Source organism: Gavia stellata, chromosome 1 (assembly GCF_030936135.1).
Source record: "Gavia stellata isolate bGavSte3 chromosome 1, bGavSte3.hap2, whole genome shotgun sequence".
Taxonomy (NCBI): Eukaryota; Metazoa; Chordata; class Aves; order Gaviiformes; family Gaviidae; genus Gavia; species Gavia stellata.
In genome coordinates, this window is record NC_082594.1 from 71,180,492 (window position 1) to 71,198,644 (window position 18,153).

Here is an 18,153-nt window from a genome sequence, read left to right on the forward strand (position 1 = left end):
CAGCGAGCACCAGCTCTGAGCAGAGGAGGTGAGAAGAGGCTCTGCAAGTCAGCACCATCCACCACCGCTGACACAGAGCCACGAGCAGTCAAAGCTCAGCGGACCAAACTACCACCTCAGAGGTACTGTACCACCCACACCTTCTTCAGTGGGTGTTCACGTACATGTGCCATTTCACATCAGTCAACAGTGCAGATGATGGCACCTGCAAAAAGAATTTCATCTCCTCTTCTCCTAAGCTTACTGATCCTACAGGGTTAATGGATGTTAACAGTAACGCGACACTTTAATACCAAAGGCTACTGGCTTTGTTTCAAAACTCCTAAAAGTCTACAAACTAAGTTGATGCCTTCTTTACAGATTTGAAACACTGTTCACATTCCCTTTTCCTATCTTCTCCTGTCTGAGTTACAGAAAAAGATTAAAACCCACATTACGGTGCTACCGGGTCAGTAGTTCTCCAGTGAGTCAAGGTATCTCCAAGACCTCGTGCTTTCAGCACAGCTCTGTACCATGTAAGCAAGCAGGATCCCTCTCCCTACTGGAATAAAGTAACCAGATACCACCCAAGGTGTTTCAGCTGTCTGCTTAACCTTCCCTTCTCCTTTCTGCAATAGGAAATACTACTGGTGGGGAGAACAAAATAAAACCTTCCCCTTTCCCACACAGCCCAGTGCAACTACACCATATGAATACAAAATATATTTCCTTACAACAACAGCACACACTGACTACACGCTTCCTTATCAAAAAGCTAAGAGGTGCAGAGCAGCAGCGGAAGAGGACACTTCAAAGTCAAACCCTGATCACAGCATGGACTTGATCTGCAACCAAGGTGGCGGTGTCAACAACAGTGTTTTTTTTCCCCTCACTTCCCTCTTCCTTTCCCAAAACCCAACGCAAGCACTGCCACAATACTCAGTCCACGAGGAGGCACCTCCAAACTCAGCAACTTAAGCAGAAAGAAGTCTGCTCAGTAACTAATGTATTTTTATTTCTGAAGGGGAAACCAGAGCACTCTTCCATTACCTCAGAAGAAACCTAAGGAAAGGTAGCATTACTCAGGAATGATTTACTGCCTCAAGCCATTCAGAAAACCATAAAGCCAGTGACATATAAGACAAGCAACTCATTCACAAGAGCTCTTTGATCTTAAATACAAATAAAATTAGGTCAATATTAAAGATTTTCATTCCTTGCCATATAAGACTTCCATAAAGGCTAAGAAAAGCTTTTCCCATCCCTTCTTTTAACACTCAAGTTATTTAGCAAGTAACATTTCTTTCACATGACTTGAAACGTTTTCTCCATATTCACTTGTCATCGCTCCAGAATTTAACTCTTGGCGAGAACCTAAAGCACACAGGGGGAGCTGCATAAAGTGTTCTCCATAGCCCCAAGGACAAGTCAGATCAGAGATTTCCATTGCATTTCACATGGGGGGAAAGGAAGGAGCAAAGCGCACCCTTCCCAACACTCGGATTAAAAAAAGGATTTTTCAGTAATTTATGATTCAAAGCATTCCAGCGATTTTTAACAGACGAAGAGGAAAAAGCCTGCGCCATCACTATTAATAGGCTGACATTCTTTCTTGCCCCGCAAGACCACACCAGAAACACAGGCAAAGGCAACAATTTAAGGGAGGCTGGAGGTGCGCCAGCTCTGCCAAAGCCCCAACCCCTGCGGCACAGGGGCTCCTCCGAGTGCGCCCCAGGATGAGCACGTCAGATGCGAGGTACAGTGCTGGTGCACAAAACGCCTGCCGTGGAATCAGGGAGGTCCTTTACATCCAAGACTTCCCCGTACTTCTCAGCGCCGCGTCTTTTGTTCCTCCTCTGCAACAGCACATCATTAACTTAATCTGCCAAAATAACAGCGGATTGCAGTATAAGCTAAGGATATAGCATCACCTTGCATTTTTGGTTTAATGTGCTTGACTGTGTTAGGGTGGCTTCAAAATTTTTATTTATTTGCTTTCTAAATCAACCAAGAACTCTCATAAGCAGCAGAAGGCCCCTGAAGCTATCACTGTAATGTGATATCTGCTCACAAACCTCAATATACCAATTCTAAAGGTATTAACACTGCTGTTTAGTCACGGTAAAACACCCTACCTGCCCCACTTCTGTTACAGAGAGCAATACAGTTAAACGTGAGCCATTCAGTACAGGGCTTTCTGCAAAACTCATTTAAACATAGGAACCTCACCAACTGCGAGACAGCACACAACCACCCCACTGCAAACACAACTAAAACAAGCAGGGGTACCACGAGGCTAGCTCTGCCAGATCCACCTGCCCAGTCGCCCAAAAACATTTAGCCCCTTCCTCTGGGCAGCTCTTAAGAGACCAGAGGGACAACATGCAGTCTTCCCTTTCTTCGGCTTGTGTAAGCATGAAAGCTGACCCCAGCTATCACTAAGGCAAAGAAGGGATCTCTTGATTAAAGCACCAAACTTTGCGTCCAGAGATTCAGGTTCTATCTCTGTCATGTATTTCCTGGGTGGCTGGGAATAATTACACCAGTTCCCCGCTGTACTTCCCTCCCACACCTTCACTCCGAAGTAAAGCACAGTGGATAACGTGAGTATCAGAGGAGAAGCACACGAGAGCTCCGCTTCCTCCTGTGTTTATAGGGGAGATTACGGTGCAACTGATAGTTTGGCTTAACAAATGGTGCGGAATATGAAACTTCCAAGTACTTGAGGAACGTCCGCTGTAACTGCTGAAGGAACATGCAGTATATTGCCTCAAAAAAAACCAAGTGTTAATTAGAGAAAAGATACGCGGATTTACAGCAGATTGAGATTTAAAAATAAGATTCACAACCAGATTGAATTCTACCAGCTGAGCTTACAGCTACAGAGAAGCAATACAATGACATGGCTGGGGGAAAAAAAATAACAAAAACCCAAACAGGTTTGATGGGAACGGGTACCTTGCAGACAAGCACAGCTTTGAAAAAATAGCTTGAATGTCAGGCACTTAATTACAACCCTTACCAACACCATCAAAAGAGTTAAAGTATTTCTATAATTCTGTCCTGAAAAACAGTAACCTGGAATAAATGCATTCTCTGTAGAAGTATCATTTTTCTGAACAGGAAAGACTCCGGCACTAACTGTTGAGGGCACAGAGAGGAGACATGAGGCATTGACTGCTTTTCACACTGATAGTTCTTCTCAACCAGATCCCTCAGAAGTTCTGCAGAAATAAACCTGTCTATATTTAAGTTCCCAGCCTTCATGCAAGAGTCCGGAGATACTAACTGAGAGCAAGCACATTCACCTCTTGGTAAACGCATGCAAAACCAGGTCACTTATTTATGAGTCTTTTGGGAAAAGGGATGCTTCCCTTCCAGTGATGGGGAAGAGGGGTTTTACATGCCATTCACTTTCACACATCCACTTACAAAGGCGTCTTCACTCCTGCTATATATCCCACAAAGGCAACGGACTGTAGGAGCTACTACACACATGGTACAGAGTGGGGTCAACCTGTCCAACCTTAGACATCTAGAAGACATAGAACTGAGTCATTAATCCTAAGTTCCCATTATAATTAACAGACAAAGACTCAGGTAAAGAGCAATTTGTCTCATCCTAAGGTAGTTATCTCCAGAGGCCATTCCCCTGTCCTACTTCTTTCCACTGCGAGTCCTAGAGCACGCAGCTCTAGATTTAGACCGCGAAAGGACAGTAAGCAGCCCACCTACTTAAGCACCTTTCCAAAGTACCATCCAAGCCCACTGCATAGAAACAAGCTGTAAGTTACTGACCAGACGTGCGTATCTGCAGCTCTCACTACAAAACGCATTTTTCACCTATCGGGCCACCATAAAATAACTGGAGATACATAGCACTATCAGTTTTTTGGAGAAGTACGAAAGAAACTCAATTAGGGCTTCCAGTCAGCAAACACCTCATCACTGTATGCAAACACTGCTGTACCAGTCCTCCCAAGAAATATTTTGATTATTGCAGTAGCACCTGCTAGCAGACTACAGCTAAGGGTCCATCAGCATTTTTATTTTCTTTATGTACCCCTAACCTGAAAGGGTTTATAACTCAGCTACAAGTATTCCCTCTTGACAACAGCCTTGTAAGATGGGTACAGTTGTGCTTCCTTTTAGGTATTCTATTAAGTTTTCCTTGTGAAGCACAAAAATGAAGAAAAATAATGAATTGCAATAACGTTGGGGGGTCCCAGACTTTAAGATACATAAACCCAAGTACAGAATACTATACTTTACTGTAACACATTAAGGCCCATGGACCTTAAGCTTTTCTTCCCTGGGTTTGAAAACAAAACAACCCAATACCATCAGATAGCTCAAAGCATAGGGGGCAGGTTTTGAGACGACCTCATTTTGTTTTGAGACTACCACTTGCATTAGAATCATGAACTCTTGCCCAGTGTCATCCCCTACACCTACTCTCACAAAATCTCGGGAAGAAGCAATTGAAACTACCAGAGTTTAACTGAAATTGACTGCTGTATTTTTAAGACTGCAAGTAATTTTTAACACTTCCAAACGCAAAAATCCCAAACAAAGTGCATCAGCTTTGAGATCAACCAGCAGGAGTAAACAAACTATTGCTTTGGTAGTCCTCAGGAAGCTAATAAAACTCAGATTTGGTGCAACCGAGTATTTCGGGCTGCTGCATTCTTTTACCTACCTAAGTAACATCCTCCCATTTCACCTCTGTCCTCTGGTGAAGCTACCAGGTGCAGGAACCAGAGCCAACAAGTCCGTACCATGGACTGGTACAACATAAAAAGATGGTAACCCAAACATTCAAACCTAAAACCAGGACAATTTTCAGAGCCCTAAAACGTCCAGTGAAGCTAAGGAAAAATCCATAGGCATACCAAAAAGAAAAGCCACTTTTGGGGATAATATAACACAGAGTGAGGAGCCAAAGACCAGGCAGATGGGTGTTACGGATGGACGCGAGGACCAGCATTTCCATGTGGAGAGCGACACTAGAAGAAGGAAAGCCTTCGGAGGCAGGTGAGGAGCAGGGCAGCACCCATGCCTCCAAAGCTGCGAATGCAAGGTGCCCAGAGGGATCTTTTAGGACTTCCCCGGCCAGGGTGGTGATAAGAGCATTAAGCAAGTGGACCTCGCCAGCAGCCCCAGAGCCAGAGAGTTATCGGGGTGCTCGAGGCACACAGGGGCAGGGGAGGAAGCAGACGAGCGGCCATGGTGCACCACCAACAGCCCCAGCAGCCGCCTTGCTGATCCCAGCCCGTAGCAGACCTTCTCCAGGGGCAGTGCTACCTTGCTCCAGGAAGCGTGTGCTACAGCCCATGCGGATCCTTCAGCCGTAGGTACAAATGCGTGAGTCATTGCGATCCCTGCATGGAGAGCAGCTCTTATCAACGCGCCATGGGACAGCTCCAAAGGGAGGCGACGGAGACATACCAGATAAGCACTACAATACCAGTATAACTGCATCCGCATTAGGAGTTTTACCACATTAGCTGTTTTATTACTAGACAGGCTGATCAGGACCTGTTGGCACTTGCAGTGTCCTGTTTGTATAGCAATAATGACGGCTACAGTGGCACAGCAACGCAGGGAGGTGCAGCTTCGGTGGGAAAGCAGCATTTTGCCAGGAACATTAAACAATCTCCCCCAAAAGACATCACTTATTCTGGCACACGGTCACAACACAGCTAGGTGGGCTGAGGGCAGTCTCATCAGCCCGAGCCATGCTGAAATCAGCACAAAAACTTGTGTCAATATACCCTTCCCTGGTGTGCATAAGCCCAAAGCCTGGCTGGCTAGTGAAAGCTAATAAACTGCCAGGGGTAAAAGCTAATCTCTTCCATAATATATAAAGACATGTATTTTTTATATAAGTTATATATACTGATGTATTTCTACTGACAATTAAGCTGTCCCTTATTTTTTCTTATATTAAGCACTTCCCTGACTCCACACTACTTTTTGTTTCCCACAACTATGAATCATGCACTAATTCATTCTCAACATTTAAGCCAACTTTCTCCTTCTTCATCCTCCAATCCCCTCCGTAAATTCACCTTCACTAGGCTGCTTCTCTCTGACCTGTCCCACTATCTCTTTCTAACTCCCCATCTCCCCACAGATTTGGTCCTTCAGTTGTCAGTATGATGCAAGGTCAAGCAGGTGGAGGGCATGGGAAAACCCCAAGGAGAAGAAGTCAACACCCATCATGCCTGCTACAGTGAGTTGCACAGGGCACTTCAGATAGGAGTTAGTAGCACCAATTTCTAAATAAAGTGGAAAGAAGCCCACTCCATCCACACGTCCACCTGACCCCTGTGCGCTTCGGAAGTGCCAGTTCTCTGTAAGGGTGGGCAATGCCATTCCCCACTCTCTGGGATTTCATCCTTCTTCAGCGGTGCTTCTCACAGGTTTCCCAATCAGCAGCAAATTAAAACCAACACCACTGAGGTCAAATTGTAGTTACTCGTTACATTCAGAACAGCAGATTTCACTGTTGCAGGATGGTAAAGCCCGGCACAGCAAGGGACTGCTCTGCCTGCAGGACTATCATCTCTCCAGTCTTTACTCGCTTCTCTTTCAGAAAGCTGCTCCCTCCTTTTTCTACCACTGAAATAGATACCACAGAAGTCAGGACTGCTGAGCCTCACGGCCACCCAGGAGGTGACATGTCAAGCCTTGCTCGGGACAGCACAGGGGACCAGGAACGAGGGTTAGGTGGCGGCATCGTGAACTTCACAACAGCATGTTGACCATTTGGCACCACTCTGCAGTTTGTAATCGCTGCCATATTTTGTGCCTCTGTGCAAGTGTTTCACGCCGCATCCAAGGCGGAAAATACACTTTGAAAGTAATAATTGACATGCAATGTCAAAATCTCCAAGTACTCTATGTTCAAAGCTACCTCAAGGTTCCCAAGAAGTATGCACAGTTGTGGGTTTTTTCCTCCCTCTTCCCACAGTTGCCTGATTTTAGAGCCAACTGTACCTTTTCTTGAGCCTGTGACAACCTGAGAAACAATCAGGGACCCATAATGCTACAAACATAAGGTATTTGATAAGAAAACTCTTGTGCAAAGCTCTGAGATCCCCTCCCAAATCCACCTCTCGTTCAAGCGACTTGAATTCTTTCCACCAGCTCCAGTGGGAGTTGGACTGGGACCTAAAATAACGCCGCAGATAAGGATCTTACTGTAACTTTTGACTACAGTCAAGCTGACATTGTGCAAGTCAATGCTATTGAGCTTAAATATCAACATCATCCAAAGGCAGGGAAAAATACTTCTGGCAGAGCCAGAGTGTACAGTCAGAAACGTAAAATGGGAAAAACAAAAATACCACTTTCCTCCAAGGAAAACAGATCTCGAGAAGGTAGGTACACAACCTACCAGGCTGAAATCACGCTCGCAACAGAAAGTACCACTTGAAAAGAAGATGACTAGAACATAATGTGTATACACAAACACACACTAGGCCACATGAGAAAAGTCAGCTAGCATTCTAGTCCAAAAATTTATATGAAAAAATGTACATGCTAAAGGCAGGGAAATGCAAAGGGTGAACACCTCTTGTAATGCTGGATTCCCTTTGGGGACATTCCTCCACATCATCCCCTAGGGTGGGAGGCGCAGACCTGCCATCATCACAGAAGCCAAAAAGAGCACCTCTCTGCACACTACCGCCAAGGCTCTGGTGCCTGGAAGTCGATAATATGCCACCAAAATTTCCATTACCAGGAGAGAGCAAAAATAAAGCAGGGAAAGGGAAGGTGTACGTTTCTGGTTTTCTCCCCTTCTTTCTTTAATGTCCCTAAACTAACAAAAATCCCCACCCTGGGCCTTATGAATAAAGCTCACCTTCCCCACGCCTGGAGTGAGATGCAGAGACCTTCAGAGGGAAAACCACCCGCCTTCGCAAGCCTGGGGAAATGACCCCTGCCATTGCCAACGGGGAGAGAGCACACACACACAAAAAGCGAGGAGAGAGTCCAAGACTATTTCAACTGGAATTTTACCCACATCAGTTGAAAAATCTTCCTACAGAAAGCTGAAAAAAATTCCTAGGAGTCAGTGTAAGACTCTGGGCTGTACTTTGTTATATCCATCACCTCGAAGTCCTGCACACACCCAGGTCCCAGAGTGCCGGGCCCTCTTCTAATTACTCCAGGAATAAGGAGTCCCGGCCCCAGAAGCCTGCAATTTGATTTAAGACAAGATACAAAAAAAAGCCGTTTTGACAAACAGACAGATGGACTGGAGGAGGAAGAACAAGAGGGACATGTGGTTACCCACAAGTGGCAGGTTGCTTTCTTTTCTCTTTTTCCTTTTTTTTTTTTTGTAATAAAAATAAATATCAGTAATCCCCACTGGCCACCTGCCTAGCTTTTGTATATTTAATTAAGAAGGATTTGGGTGATGGAGAACTGGTCAAAAGTTCAGCCAATTTGGGGGAGGATGGCAGGGGTGGGGAAGCTACATCTACACAGGACCCAGAGAAATGCCAGTGTTCCAGCTGCTGCCTGGTCCTTCCCAATTTCTCCAACAGCAAACTCTCCCTTTGCAACACAGTCCATGAAAAATCAGAGGAGGAAGGGAAGAATAGCAGTTCATACTTAAGAGAGCTGGTCTGGACCAGTTCCTGAAAGCCAGTGACCTCACTGACCCTCAGTACAGTTTGCCTTTATAGCGATAAGACTGGAATTGTATTCATGTTTAACAAAATCATTTGAATCCACAATGATGTCCCTTTAGCAGCAACAGAAAGAAAGGGGAGAGGGGGGAAAAAAAAAAATAATAATTCAGCTGAGTTAGTAGAGAATACCAAGCACTGTCTTCTCTTCCTACCCCCAACACAGTCACCTTTTAAGATAGAAAGTCCATTAAGACAAAAATAGAGTATCCTTAGCGTGGGAAAACATTTATCCAAGTCTTAATTTATTTTCAAATCATCATTTAAACGATCGCATCTTACATCATTTCCTTTTATGAGCCAGCAGTTAGACAATACACCTCATTTACATGCAGTTTTGGAAGGCTGCAACATAAACCAACAAAAGAAGCCTTCACTATGAATTAACTATTACAAGGCTCTTAGAAAGCCACACCAGCCTGGATTGAGGGCAATTAGGAGTATCATCCCTAACTCTCATCTTTCCGGTGCACTCTCAGAACTCGCACAAAAACATCCTTCCCCCCTGCCATTGCTGCCCCAAGAGAATTAGGATGTTTATCTGTGAGACATAACAGCGCAGTGCGCTCACAACAGCTATTTTAATGTGTTAGCTGTCTTTAAAAACACATGCACACACCCCCAAAACAAACAAACAAACAAAAAAAAGTGAGGAACAAGTTAACACAGTTCAGTCTCAACAGCAAAATTAACCAGCCTTATGCTTCTCTGAAGGATCAGATGGAAGAGATTTTTAAATGTGGAAAATATTAACCAATGCCTTCAGTTCACAGGTCATTTTTGCATTAAAAAAAAAAAAGGGAAGCAAACACCCAGTTCGAATCTTATCTCGAGGCAAATTTCGGGAGTGTTTTCATTTTGTGCGAGCCAAACTTCAAATTAAGCTTACTACTGGATGTGAAAAACTAAAATCTAACCGCAGCAATGCTAAAAATGCTTCTCCGCTGTTTGCAAAAGATCAAAAAAAGTCCTTAAGGCATCTAATCGTTTGGTAAGCTGGCTACAAGTTCCAGTTACGCCAAAGTGCTCTGATAAAGCGGGACTGACTTCAGGAGGAAAGGCGACTGGAGGCACAGCCATCCCACAAGAGAGCAGCACGCAGAAGAAGCACAGTTACAGGCGAACACCATTTTTCTGCAGAATTCTGTGCGGTTCACACCATCCCTTGCTTGCACCTCACTAGTTAAAGGTGGCACATCGCTACTCAGTTGCTTAGCAGAGCGCTTAGGGGTGCCGAGCCCCAGGCAGGGGTGCTCCTCCGCCGGCTCTGCTGCTCCGGACAAGCCGGCACATGCCTCGGCTCCCATCAGCTGATACCAACCTGTTGAAGGGAAATTTCTCTCTCTACACTCCAGCAGAGGCGTGGGGCTGCTTAAAAGTGTTAAACTACAGACTCGGGGGGTTCTGCAGCAGGTCGTTTCGGCATCAGCTGGGAGGGAACTCTGCTCGCTCTACTGTGCAATGCTTAACCCTTTGCTTTCTAACGAACAAGCAATGCAAAGTGCAGAAGCGTCCCTCTTCCTTCCGTGCCATCTTTCTTGGAACTGGAACAAACTATGAAAGGGCAAACAACTTCCAGCCTGGCCTCTCATTCCCCAGGATTTCAGATGAGCAGCAGAGGAGCTCCAGGCTGAATAAGCCACCGCTGCCGCTGCCCCCTCCCCTCCGCTGGGCAAAGACTTCCCAAAAACATCCCATTTCTTTTCGACACGCAGGACCGGGGAACTTCAGGCTCATTTTTTTTTCCCCCGATACACCGCTGTGTAACAAGCTCCTCTTGAAACACACGGCTCCTTCACACAGGAGAGGTGTAAGTGAGGTTATGAAGATGAAAATAATGTAAACTCTATGGATTTTAAGCTGAGCAGCTGAAAACAGTATTTTTTAATACCTCACCGCCGAGGTCCCAGGCCCACAGTACACGCCACATAAGCCAACTCATTTAATGGCATAAAGTCCCAGGAGGATCCACACTGCTCTGTGTCAGGGAGTAACTCCACCTGCATTTAGGTGCCAAACAACTGAGGACTGCCCTCGAATTCCGTGCTTGTATATACACACAACTCTATATACATCTATACACCCACATATAACTAAGGTAGAACTACCTGTGGAAATATCGCTAGCTAGCTAGATCTGAGCTATTCCCAGCGAGCCCAGCTAAGGCAAAGAGGAGAAAATCAGGACTATTCTCGGCTTCTCAACAGGTCGGCGCAGTCTCCTTCCCACCGCTGGAGAGGAGACTCCCCAGCGAGGCAAACGACCTTCGGTATCGTCGCCCGGGTGTATGAGCTAGACAAAGAGATAACGTCATGCCCTCTCCCGCTCCCTCCGTCCTCCCCGCAGTGGCAGGTAGCCAGCCAATCCCGCTCCCCGTGCCCGGGTGACATCATCGCTGATGCCGATACACAAATGTGGAAGTACATCAAACTAGCGCTGCCCCAGAGATCTCGGGGCACGGCTCCTCAAAAGACAACCTACCCGCCACCAGTCCCTCGCGATGACAGACCAGTTAAAAGGGAAATAAAACCATTTGGGGAGAGGGGTTTCAAGGAGAGGTTGCTGGGTGGGAGGAAGGAGGAAGGCAACAAGGAAACACGGTGTAACCACGTTTTTCCCTCGGTTATGCAGTTCCTCCGAAAGCCCTCAAAACATACACACAGTTCCATCTTCGGGTGTCCCTGGAGCATTTGCCCCAACAAAAAGGTAGCTGAGAAAAGTTGAATACTATTGCACTGCTATTGCACTGATTTTATTTTTCTCTGTAACTGTGTTCTTTTAAGAAGAAATCTGAGGTTTAATCACAGCAAGGAAGTTTTTTGTTTTGGTATTTTTTGTTTACATACAAACCTGTTAGGCGTCCACATTTTAAGACTACGTACACAAATGTGGACAAATGCCTAAGAAGTAGCAGTGCAAATCCAAACTGACACACCTGTCAATCCACTACTGTCTGAAAGGCTCTACAGCAAAGCAGTATTTACCCATTATTTCCTTTATTCTGGCACCCAAACCACCATGCCCTCAGTTACCAGGCAAGAGGAAACATTGCCACCGTTGTCTAACCAGCAAGGAAGGGCAGGGAAAGCTCCCCAGATACACACTGAAACTAGTGCCCTGACAGAATCTGCCTGCTGCTCCCGCTGTTATCAGAGTGACACCGATGCCCTTAGACCTCAGGTGTTCATTCACTCTTCCAAGTCGATAAATGCATGCGCTGAGTTTTCTTGCTAATGTTAACTATTCCAGGGGACTTCTAGCATACTGAAGGAAAACAAAATTAAGTATTTCTGTTGTCAAGACTGTTAAACCACCAAGGACTTTGCTCATTAAGTCAAAGCGTTAACAAGTAAGCCGAGAAACAATGCACCAAATTGCAATAATTAACAGGAGAGTTTCAAGTCGCACATTCACGCCCTACAATTTTTTTATAAGAAGGGTTCAGGTGATGCAAGCTCTGGGAGCAGAAGGATTACAGAAAAAAAACTAAATGGTGTCATTTAATTTGTCAGAAAAAAGAAAAAAATTAAAAGGCCAAGGTGGTGTCAAAGTTCCCATTCATCTCCCCCCTCTCCTCTGGCCTTCTGAGCCACGTCCTTTTTTCCAGCTTTCTGCCAACAGCAGCAGCCTGGTTACTCCACTTCTGGTCTTAAAATGCCACTCGCACGCTGCGCAGACAGACTACTTTCCCATCACGAAGGCTGAGGTTCACGCCCTCAAAACAAACTGACATGTGTTTCATTTGCAGAAGAGGCACCAAAGTGCTTTATTTAGCTAATGGAGCTGCAAGCAGCAGTATCTTGCCATCAGGGAAACTTACCAATTATACCGCCTTGTTTAGAAGCAAAAAAAAAAAAAAAAACACCACCAAACCCCAAGCAGCGAGGCATACTCAGTTACTTTCAGTTATCTCTCCTTCCCTCTGCAAGTGCGCCTTGCGTTTCTATACAATGTAAGGCTAGAGCCTGCCGTCTTTAGCCAAGTATTAAGACTGTGAATAATTAGTCAACCCGGTAGCTAGCGCTCATTGCAAAGTCATGCAATATCGAGATTTGTTTGTTCCACTGACTGCACACTGGAGGGGAAAAAAAAAAGTAGGCTAGTTTCACACCCACATGGGCACTCTCCGATTTCTATTTTTTAAAGTCATACACTTGTCAAACAGGTTATTCTGGGAATTCTGATTTTCAGAGAATAAGCTTCCCTGCTTCGATTGCTTGTTCTTGTCAGTCTGCCCCCCCATCATTGCACAGCACAGCGGGATCGGATGCAGCACCGTTCACCCCCGACTCGACAGCTTCGGCACTTTGAAGGTTTTCCAACAAGGAAACCGGGTGATAATTTCAACGAAGGCCAATGCCTTTGTCTAAAGTCACCGCAGCAGCAGCAACTTCCATGAGGGCTTCCAGCAGCAATTCTGAATAAGCCCATGGACCTATTTGTATAGCCCGGACCCACTCTGACAGTGTTGGTCATTTCTCGGGAGCGGGGGAAATAAGGACAATAAAGGACTATTTCATCATTTTAGGATGGGTACTTGGGAGAGTAATTTGTGCCGCTTTGGAAAAGCAGAAGCTAAGAGGCTGACAAACTCGTCGCGGGCAGCAACAATGACAAGGACAACATTTTTATCATCCCTAACTGTTCCGCTCGCCATCAGCCGTGTGCCCCGCCCGGCAGAGACAGCGGGTACCCTCCAGAAAAATGACAATAATAAAAGGAGAAGAAATTCTGCCACAAACCTTGTAGACTTGCCCGTACGTGCCATTGCCAACCACTTCCACCAGCTCAAAAATCCCAGCGGGGTCCTACGGGGGGAGGAAGGGGCAGAGGGGGCGGGGTGGGGGGGAGAAGAGAAGCGGGGTTACATTTTTGTCAGGCGACGGCTGCTGGCAGAGCCCAGCGAGCGAGCCCGGCTGCTGGCGGCGTGCAGCTGTTGCGCCCTGTTTTTCCACGCACATGCCAATACATGCAAACAAAGGAAAAGCAGCCCAGGGCCGCGCTCCCCCCGCCCGCCCCCGCGGCGCTCCCCCCACGCGGCCGCCGGCCCCCCGCGCCCCGGCACCGGCCCCGGCCCCGGCCCCGGCCCGGCCGCTCCCACCCCCGCCGGCCCGGCAGCCCCGGCAAGGGGCGCGCCGGCCCCCGCCCCGCCGGCCCCGGGGGGGGCCCCCGCCCCGCCGCCCCGGCCCCCCGCCCCGGCACTCACCCGCAGGGAGGAAAGGTCGATATCCACCAGACTTTTTGCAGGAGAGTCGTTCGCCATTTTCCCGTCTCTTCCTTTTTTTTTTCTCCTTTTCTTCTTCTCTGTTAAATAACAGCGAGGCCGCCCCCCCCTCCCCGAAGCAGCTGTGAATTGCGCGGAGCTCCTCTCCTCCCTTCCGCCCTTCCCTTCTTCACTCCAGCCCCGCCGGGTTGAAACTCTTCAGCATTGGGAGGGGTTGGCGGGGGGGATGATGGATAGATAGATGGATGGTGGGAGGAGGAGGGGGGAGAGGGAGGTGAAGGAAGGGAAGGAGGAAGGAGAGGGGGTGCTGCGGTCCGTCTGTCTCCCCGCGGTGCGGTGCGGGGCTGGATCCCCCCGAGGCGGGCGGCGGTGCCCGGGCCGGCCGGTCGGTGGGTGGGTCGGTGGGTGGGTCGGTCGGTGGGTGCCCGCGCGTCCCCGGCGGCAGCGGGCTCACACCATGTCGCGGCGGCGGCGGCAGGAGCGGCGCCGGGGCCGGCAGCCTCTGGCAGCCTCGCGGTGCGCCCCGCGCCCGGGCATGGCACGGCACGGCTCGGCCCGGCCCGGCCCGGCCGGCGGCGGGGCGGCGCTCACGCCGGGAGCCGGCAGCGGCAGCCGCGGCCCCGCTCTCGCATGGGGGGCTCACGCCCAGCGCCGCGGCGGAGCCCCCGCCGCCTCCGAGCCCTCCCCGCGGCGCTGCCCTCGCATGAAACGGCGCCGGGCACCGGCGACCAGGGGCTGCGCGTCCCGGCGGCGGCGGGGCACGGGCGCGGGGCTGGAGCGGGGTGCTGCGAGCCAGACAAAGATAGCCGGGGAGGAGGAGGAGAAGGAGGAGGAGGAGGAGGAGGAGAAAAGGGATACAAAATACACTGCGAGCGGGCAGAGAGAGAGAGAAAACAGCTCCCCCTTCCCTTCTCCAACAGGAAAAACCGGCGGAAACGCGCCCGCACCAAAGCACTGCTGGGTAAACTCGCGTGGAGAGAAAGAGAGAGGGAGGACGGGGAGGGGAGCGGCCGCCGGTGCCCGCCCCGCCGCCCAACAATAGCTCCGACGCGGCGGGGGCGAGCGAGGGCGGCTCCCGCCCCGCCGCGAGCAACACCCGGGCCTGGCCGGCGAGGAGGCCCACGCGTGTCCGCGGCAGGGCCTGGTGCCGCGCGACTGGACGGGGGGGGCTCTGCCGCGCCAGGCTGCTGCGGGCAGCCCACCCTGCCTCTGCCCCGCGCCGGGGGCAGGGGGGGGCCCGGTGTGCGGGGCGCTGCCAGCCGCCCTGCTGCCCCCGCCGTGCCTTTTGGGGGAACGGCAGGGTCGGTGTTAGGTGGTCACGACCGGTATCGCGAGGCGCTTGTTGGAAACAATAATAGAAAAGGTGCGCAAGGGTGGTTGGAGCTACCCCACTGCCCGGGGGGTGGGGGTATTTTCCCTTCCGTCCCCAGTGAGGTGACTGCCAAAATATCTCATTTTCTCTCCCCCCCCACCCCCGGCCCACAGGAAAAACGTTCCTGCCCCATCCGAGACCTCTGCAGACACAAATACTGGCCTCCAGATCCACCAAACTCAGGAGAGGGCATTTCAACACGTCATTTACTGACAGCCAGGGCTGTCTCAGGCCCCATTCCCACCCAGAAGCATTCTCCAGCAGAATCTGAATCACATAGGAAAATCTCATTAACCTCTCTCGAGCAAGTCACATAACGTCTCTCGAGCTAGTCGCATCAGGCAGTTGCACACAGGTGTAAGCCTTGGCAGGATTTGTCTCTCATTGAAGTTCTTTATCACACTGATACGGCAAAAATGTTACCTGCTTGCAAGAGGTCGAGTTACGTTTCCTGTGGGAACCAAGGTTTTCCTGTCTCTTCTACTTTAACCACAAAATTACATATACATAGCTATAAGTATCACAGAAACATACTTTTAAAACAAAACAAACCTGTTGAGCAGAAAGTGTGAGGATAAATTACCATAACAGTTTAATGGTGTACTTCATTTTCACTTAAAGTGTAGTTACAAAGAAAGGAAGCTCCAGCCTGGACCGGGCAACTGTTTTTCTCTGTACAGGAACCTACAGCAATAAGACGGCAAATGATTCCAAATGGGCTCCATGCTGGGTCCATCTGAGTGCACGCACAACAGTAGTAGGATCAGGTCTAGAGATGCAGTAAGTTTTGAAGAGTGGATTTCCACGAAGATTTATTATCAACAGTCTGGTTTGCATTACAAGGCTTATTTAACTCTGCCTTTCTATGCGTAAGAGCAGCCTTGGTAGGTCAGACCCATTGCCCGTCTATCCCAGCGTCCAGTCTCCAGATGTAGCCAGTGGTGAACACTGAGGGAAGGGCACAGGGATACCTTAACCATCCAGTGATACCTCCCTGGGGCATCCTCCCAGCAATCTGCAGCTCAGGGAGTTCTTCAGCAGCATTTGGTGTCACCACATTTCATACTCTCTGGTGATTTTTTTCCTTCCATTAGGTTGCCCATTTACTTTTGTGGATTCGTACATGCTTCTGGCTCTTACAGTGTCCTCTGGCAGGGAGTTCCACAGATGAACTAGCTGCTTGTCATGTGGAGGCCACCTTTGTTCATCGGCTTTGAACCAGCATTTGCTAGCTTGCAAGACCCCCCTGCTGGTTCCTGTGTTGGAAGAGACAACAATCATTTCCTATTCATTTTCTCCATTGCATTCATTTTTTTACAGACTTCTGTTGTGTTCCCCGTCAGTTTTTGCCAGCTGGCAAGTTCTGGTCTTTTTACTGATACCATGAATGGAAGCCATTCCCTATTTGTCCTTCATTGAACAATTTCTGCTTCTAATGCCTTCTTTTTTAAGACAGGGGGATGGATTTCCATACCGTGTTCACGATGGGTTCCCCATGCAGCATCATGGCGGTATAAGTCCTCTCCTGATACTCCCTTTTTTCACGGTTGTTGAGTATGAAAATGACATTTCTGTGGAACATGTCTATTATAACTCCACAATCCCTTTCCATAGTCGTAATACAGCCTCAGAGACTGTGGCTCTGTACTTCTGGATGCTGCAAACATTTTCAAGCCCAAACTCTCAACCTCAAGTTTTCCAAACCCAGTATGTAACACCTTTCTCGTGCCCCTGAAAAATACAGTCTGAGTTTTTTAGAGCTGAGGCTCTGAGCCCAAATACACATTTTCACCATTAAAGCTCTGATGTGGCTCCACCATAGCGTCCACTCTCTGCTTTGAGCTTGTATTTTATTATAGTGAGTTTTGTTCTTTGGTTTGTTTTAGTATTATACCAGAAGACCGCTGAAGAAGCAAAAGTGCTAATGACAAGATTGTGAATCCTTGAAAATTGGTACATCCCCTAACTTCAGGGAAAAATGTAGTTTTCATAAAGCAGTAAATGCCACAGGAGAGCTTCCTGCTAGTTCCCGGGGTGAAGCACCGCACCGCGTCACCTTCCTTTTCCTTCCTACATAAGCGAAGGGATGAAAGGGTTGCTTTCTTGAGGAAGAAGTCTCTCTGGCTGCGGCCAAAACCACTCTGTTCACATGTTCATCATGCTCTTCACCAGCACAGCGTACTTGCCCAGTTTGGAAAGTCTAAAGGTTAAAAGACCAAACCTAAAACCACTGGAAAGAAGATGAGCGGTCTGTTTTAACGCTTCCTCACAGAGTGAAACCAGCACCCCTGAAGGAGACGAAGTGAGACGGCCATTGAAAATCATAATGCAGATGAAATGCAAGGAAAGGCAATTTCAGCCCTGTGGATAGCCACCCCACACACAGAGCAGTAAATGACTGTGTCTTCTAATGACAAACTAAGTACAAGCATCAAAAAAATCTGAGTCAGCTCCATCTGTACAGGAACAAAGCAGGAGCAAGCTGTGGGGCCAGTGTGCTGCTTTCTGTCACCCTCAGACAAGGTTGCACCCATTCCTGCTCTCTGTGTCCGCAGTGGCGGAGGGAACAGAGGAGCTCAGTTTCCTGAGCAGTTGCAGCATCCCTGAAAGAGGGAGGCTGAGCCTCCCTTTCTCCGGCCGTTTGTTCCTATCCTCTGGCACCACGTCCCTTGTCAGCATAAGTGTTCGTACAGCTGTGCAGTGAGCCAGGACGTACTCAGAGCAAAGCTAGCCCAGGAAAGGAAAAGAATTTCTAAAGTTACGATTGATCACTTCCCCGGGCTGGTTCATCGCATGCCTGCTTGAGTGGTTGTGTTGACAAGAGGGGCAGGGGGGGACAGAAACTGCATGCAGGGGAGGAAGTGTAACCATAGCAT

General features: G+C 48.5%; 1 protein-coding gene across 24 annotated transcripts in view; it reads right to left on the reverse strand.

The window, feature by feature from the left end:
• The window catches only part of MAP4K4 (mitogen-activated protein kinase kinase kinase kinase 4), a 162,398-nt gene extending 148,157 nt beyond the window's left edge, over positions 1 to 14,241 (reverse strand). For all 24 annotated transcript variants that reach the window (XM_059835337.1, XM_059835442.1, XM_059835450.1 and 21 more), the window contains exons 1-2: positions 13,888 to 14,241; positions 13,424 to 13,489 (exon numbers count right to left, since the gene is read on the reverse strand). In XM_059835337.1, the coding sequence (XP_059691320.1) occupies positions 13,424 to 13,489; positions 13,888 to 13,944 (123 nt within the window). In that variant the 5' untranslated portion in view covers positions 13,945 to 14,241. The remainder of the gene's footprint in view (positions 1 to 13,423; positions 13,490 to 13,887) is intronic.
• Positions 14,242 to 18,153: the final 3,912 nt, after the last annotated feature.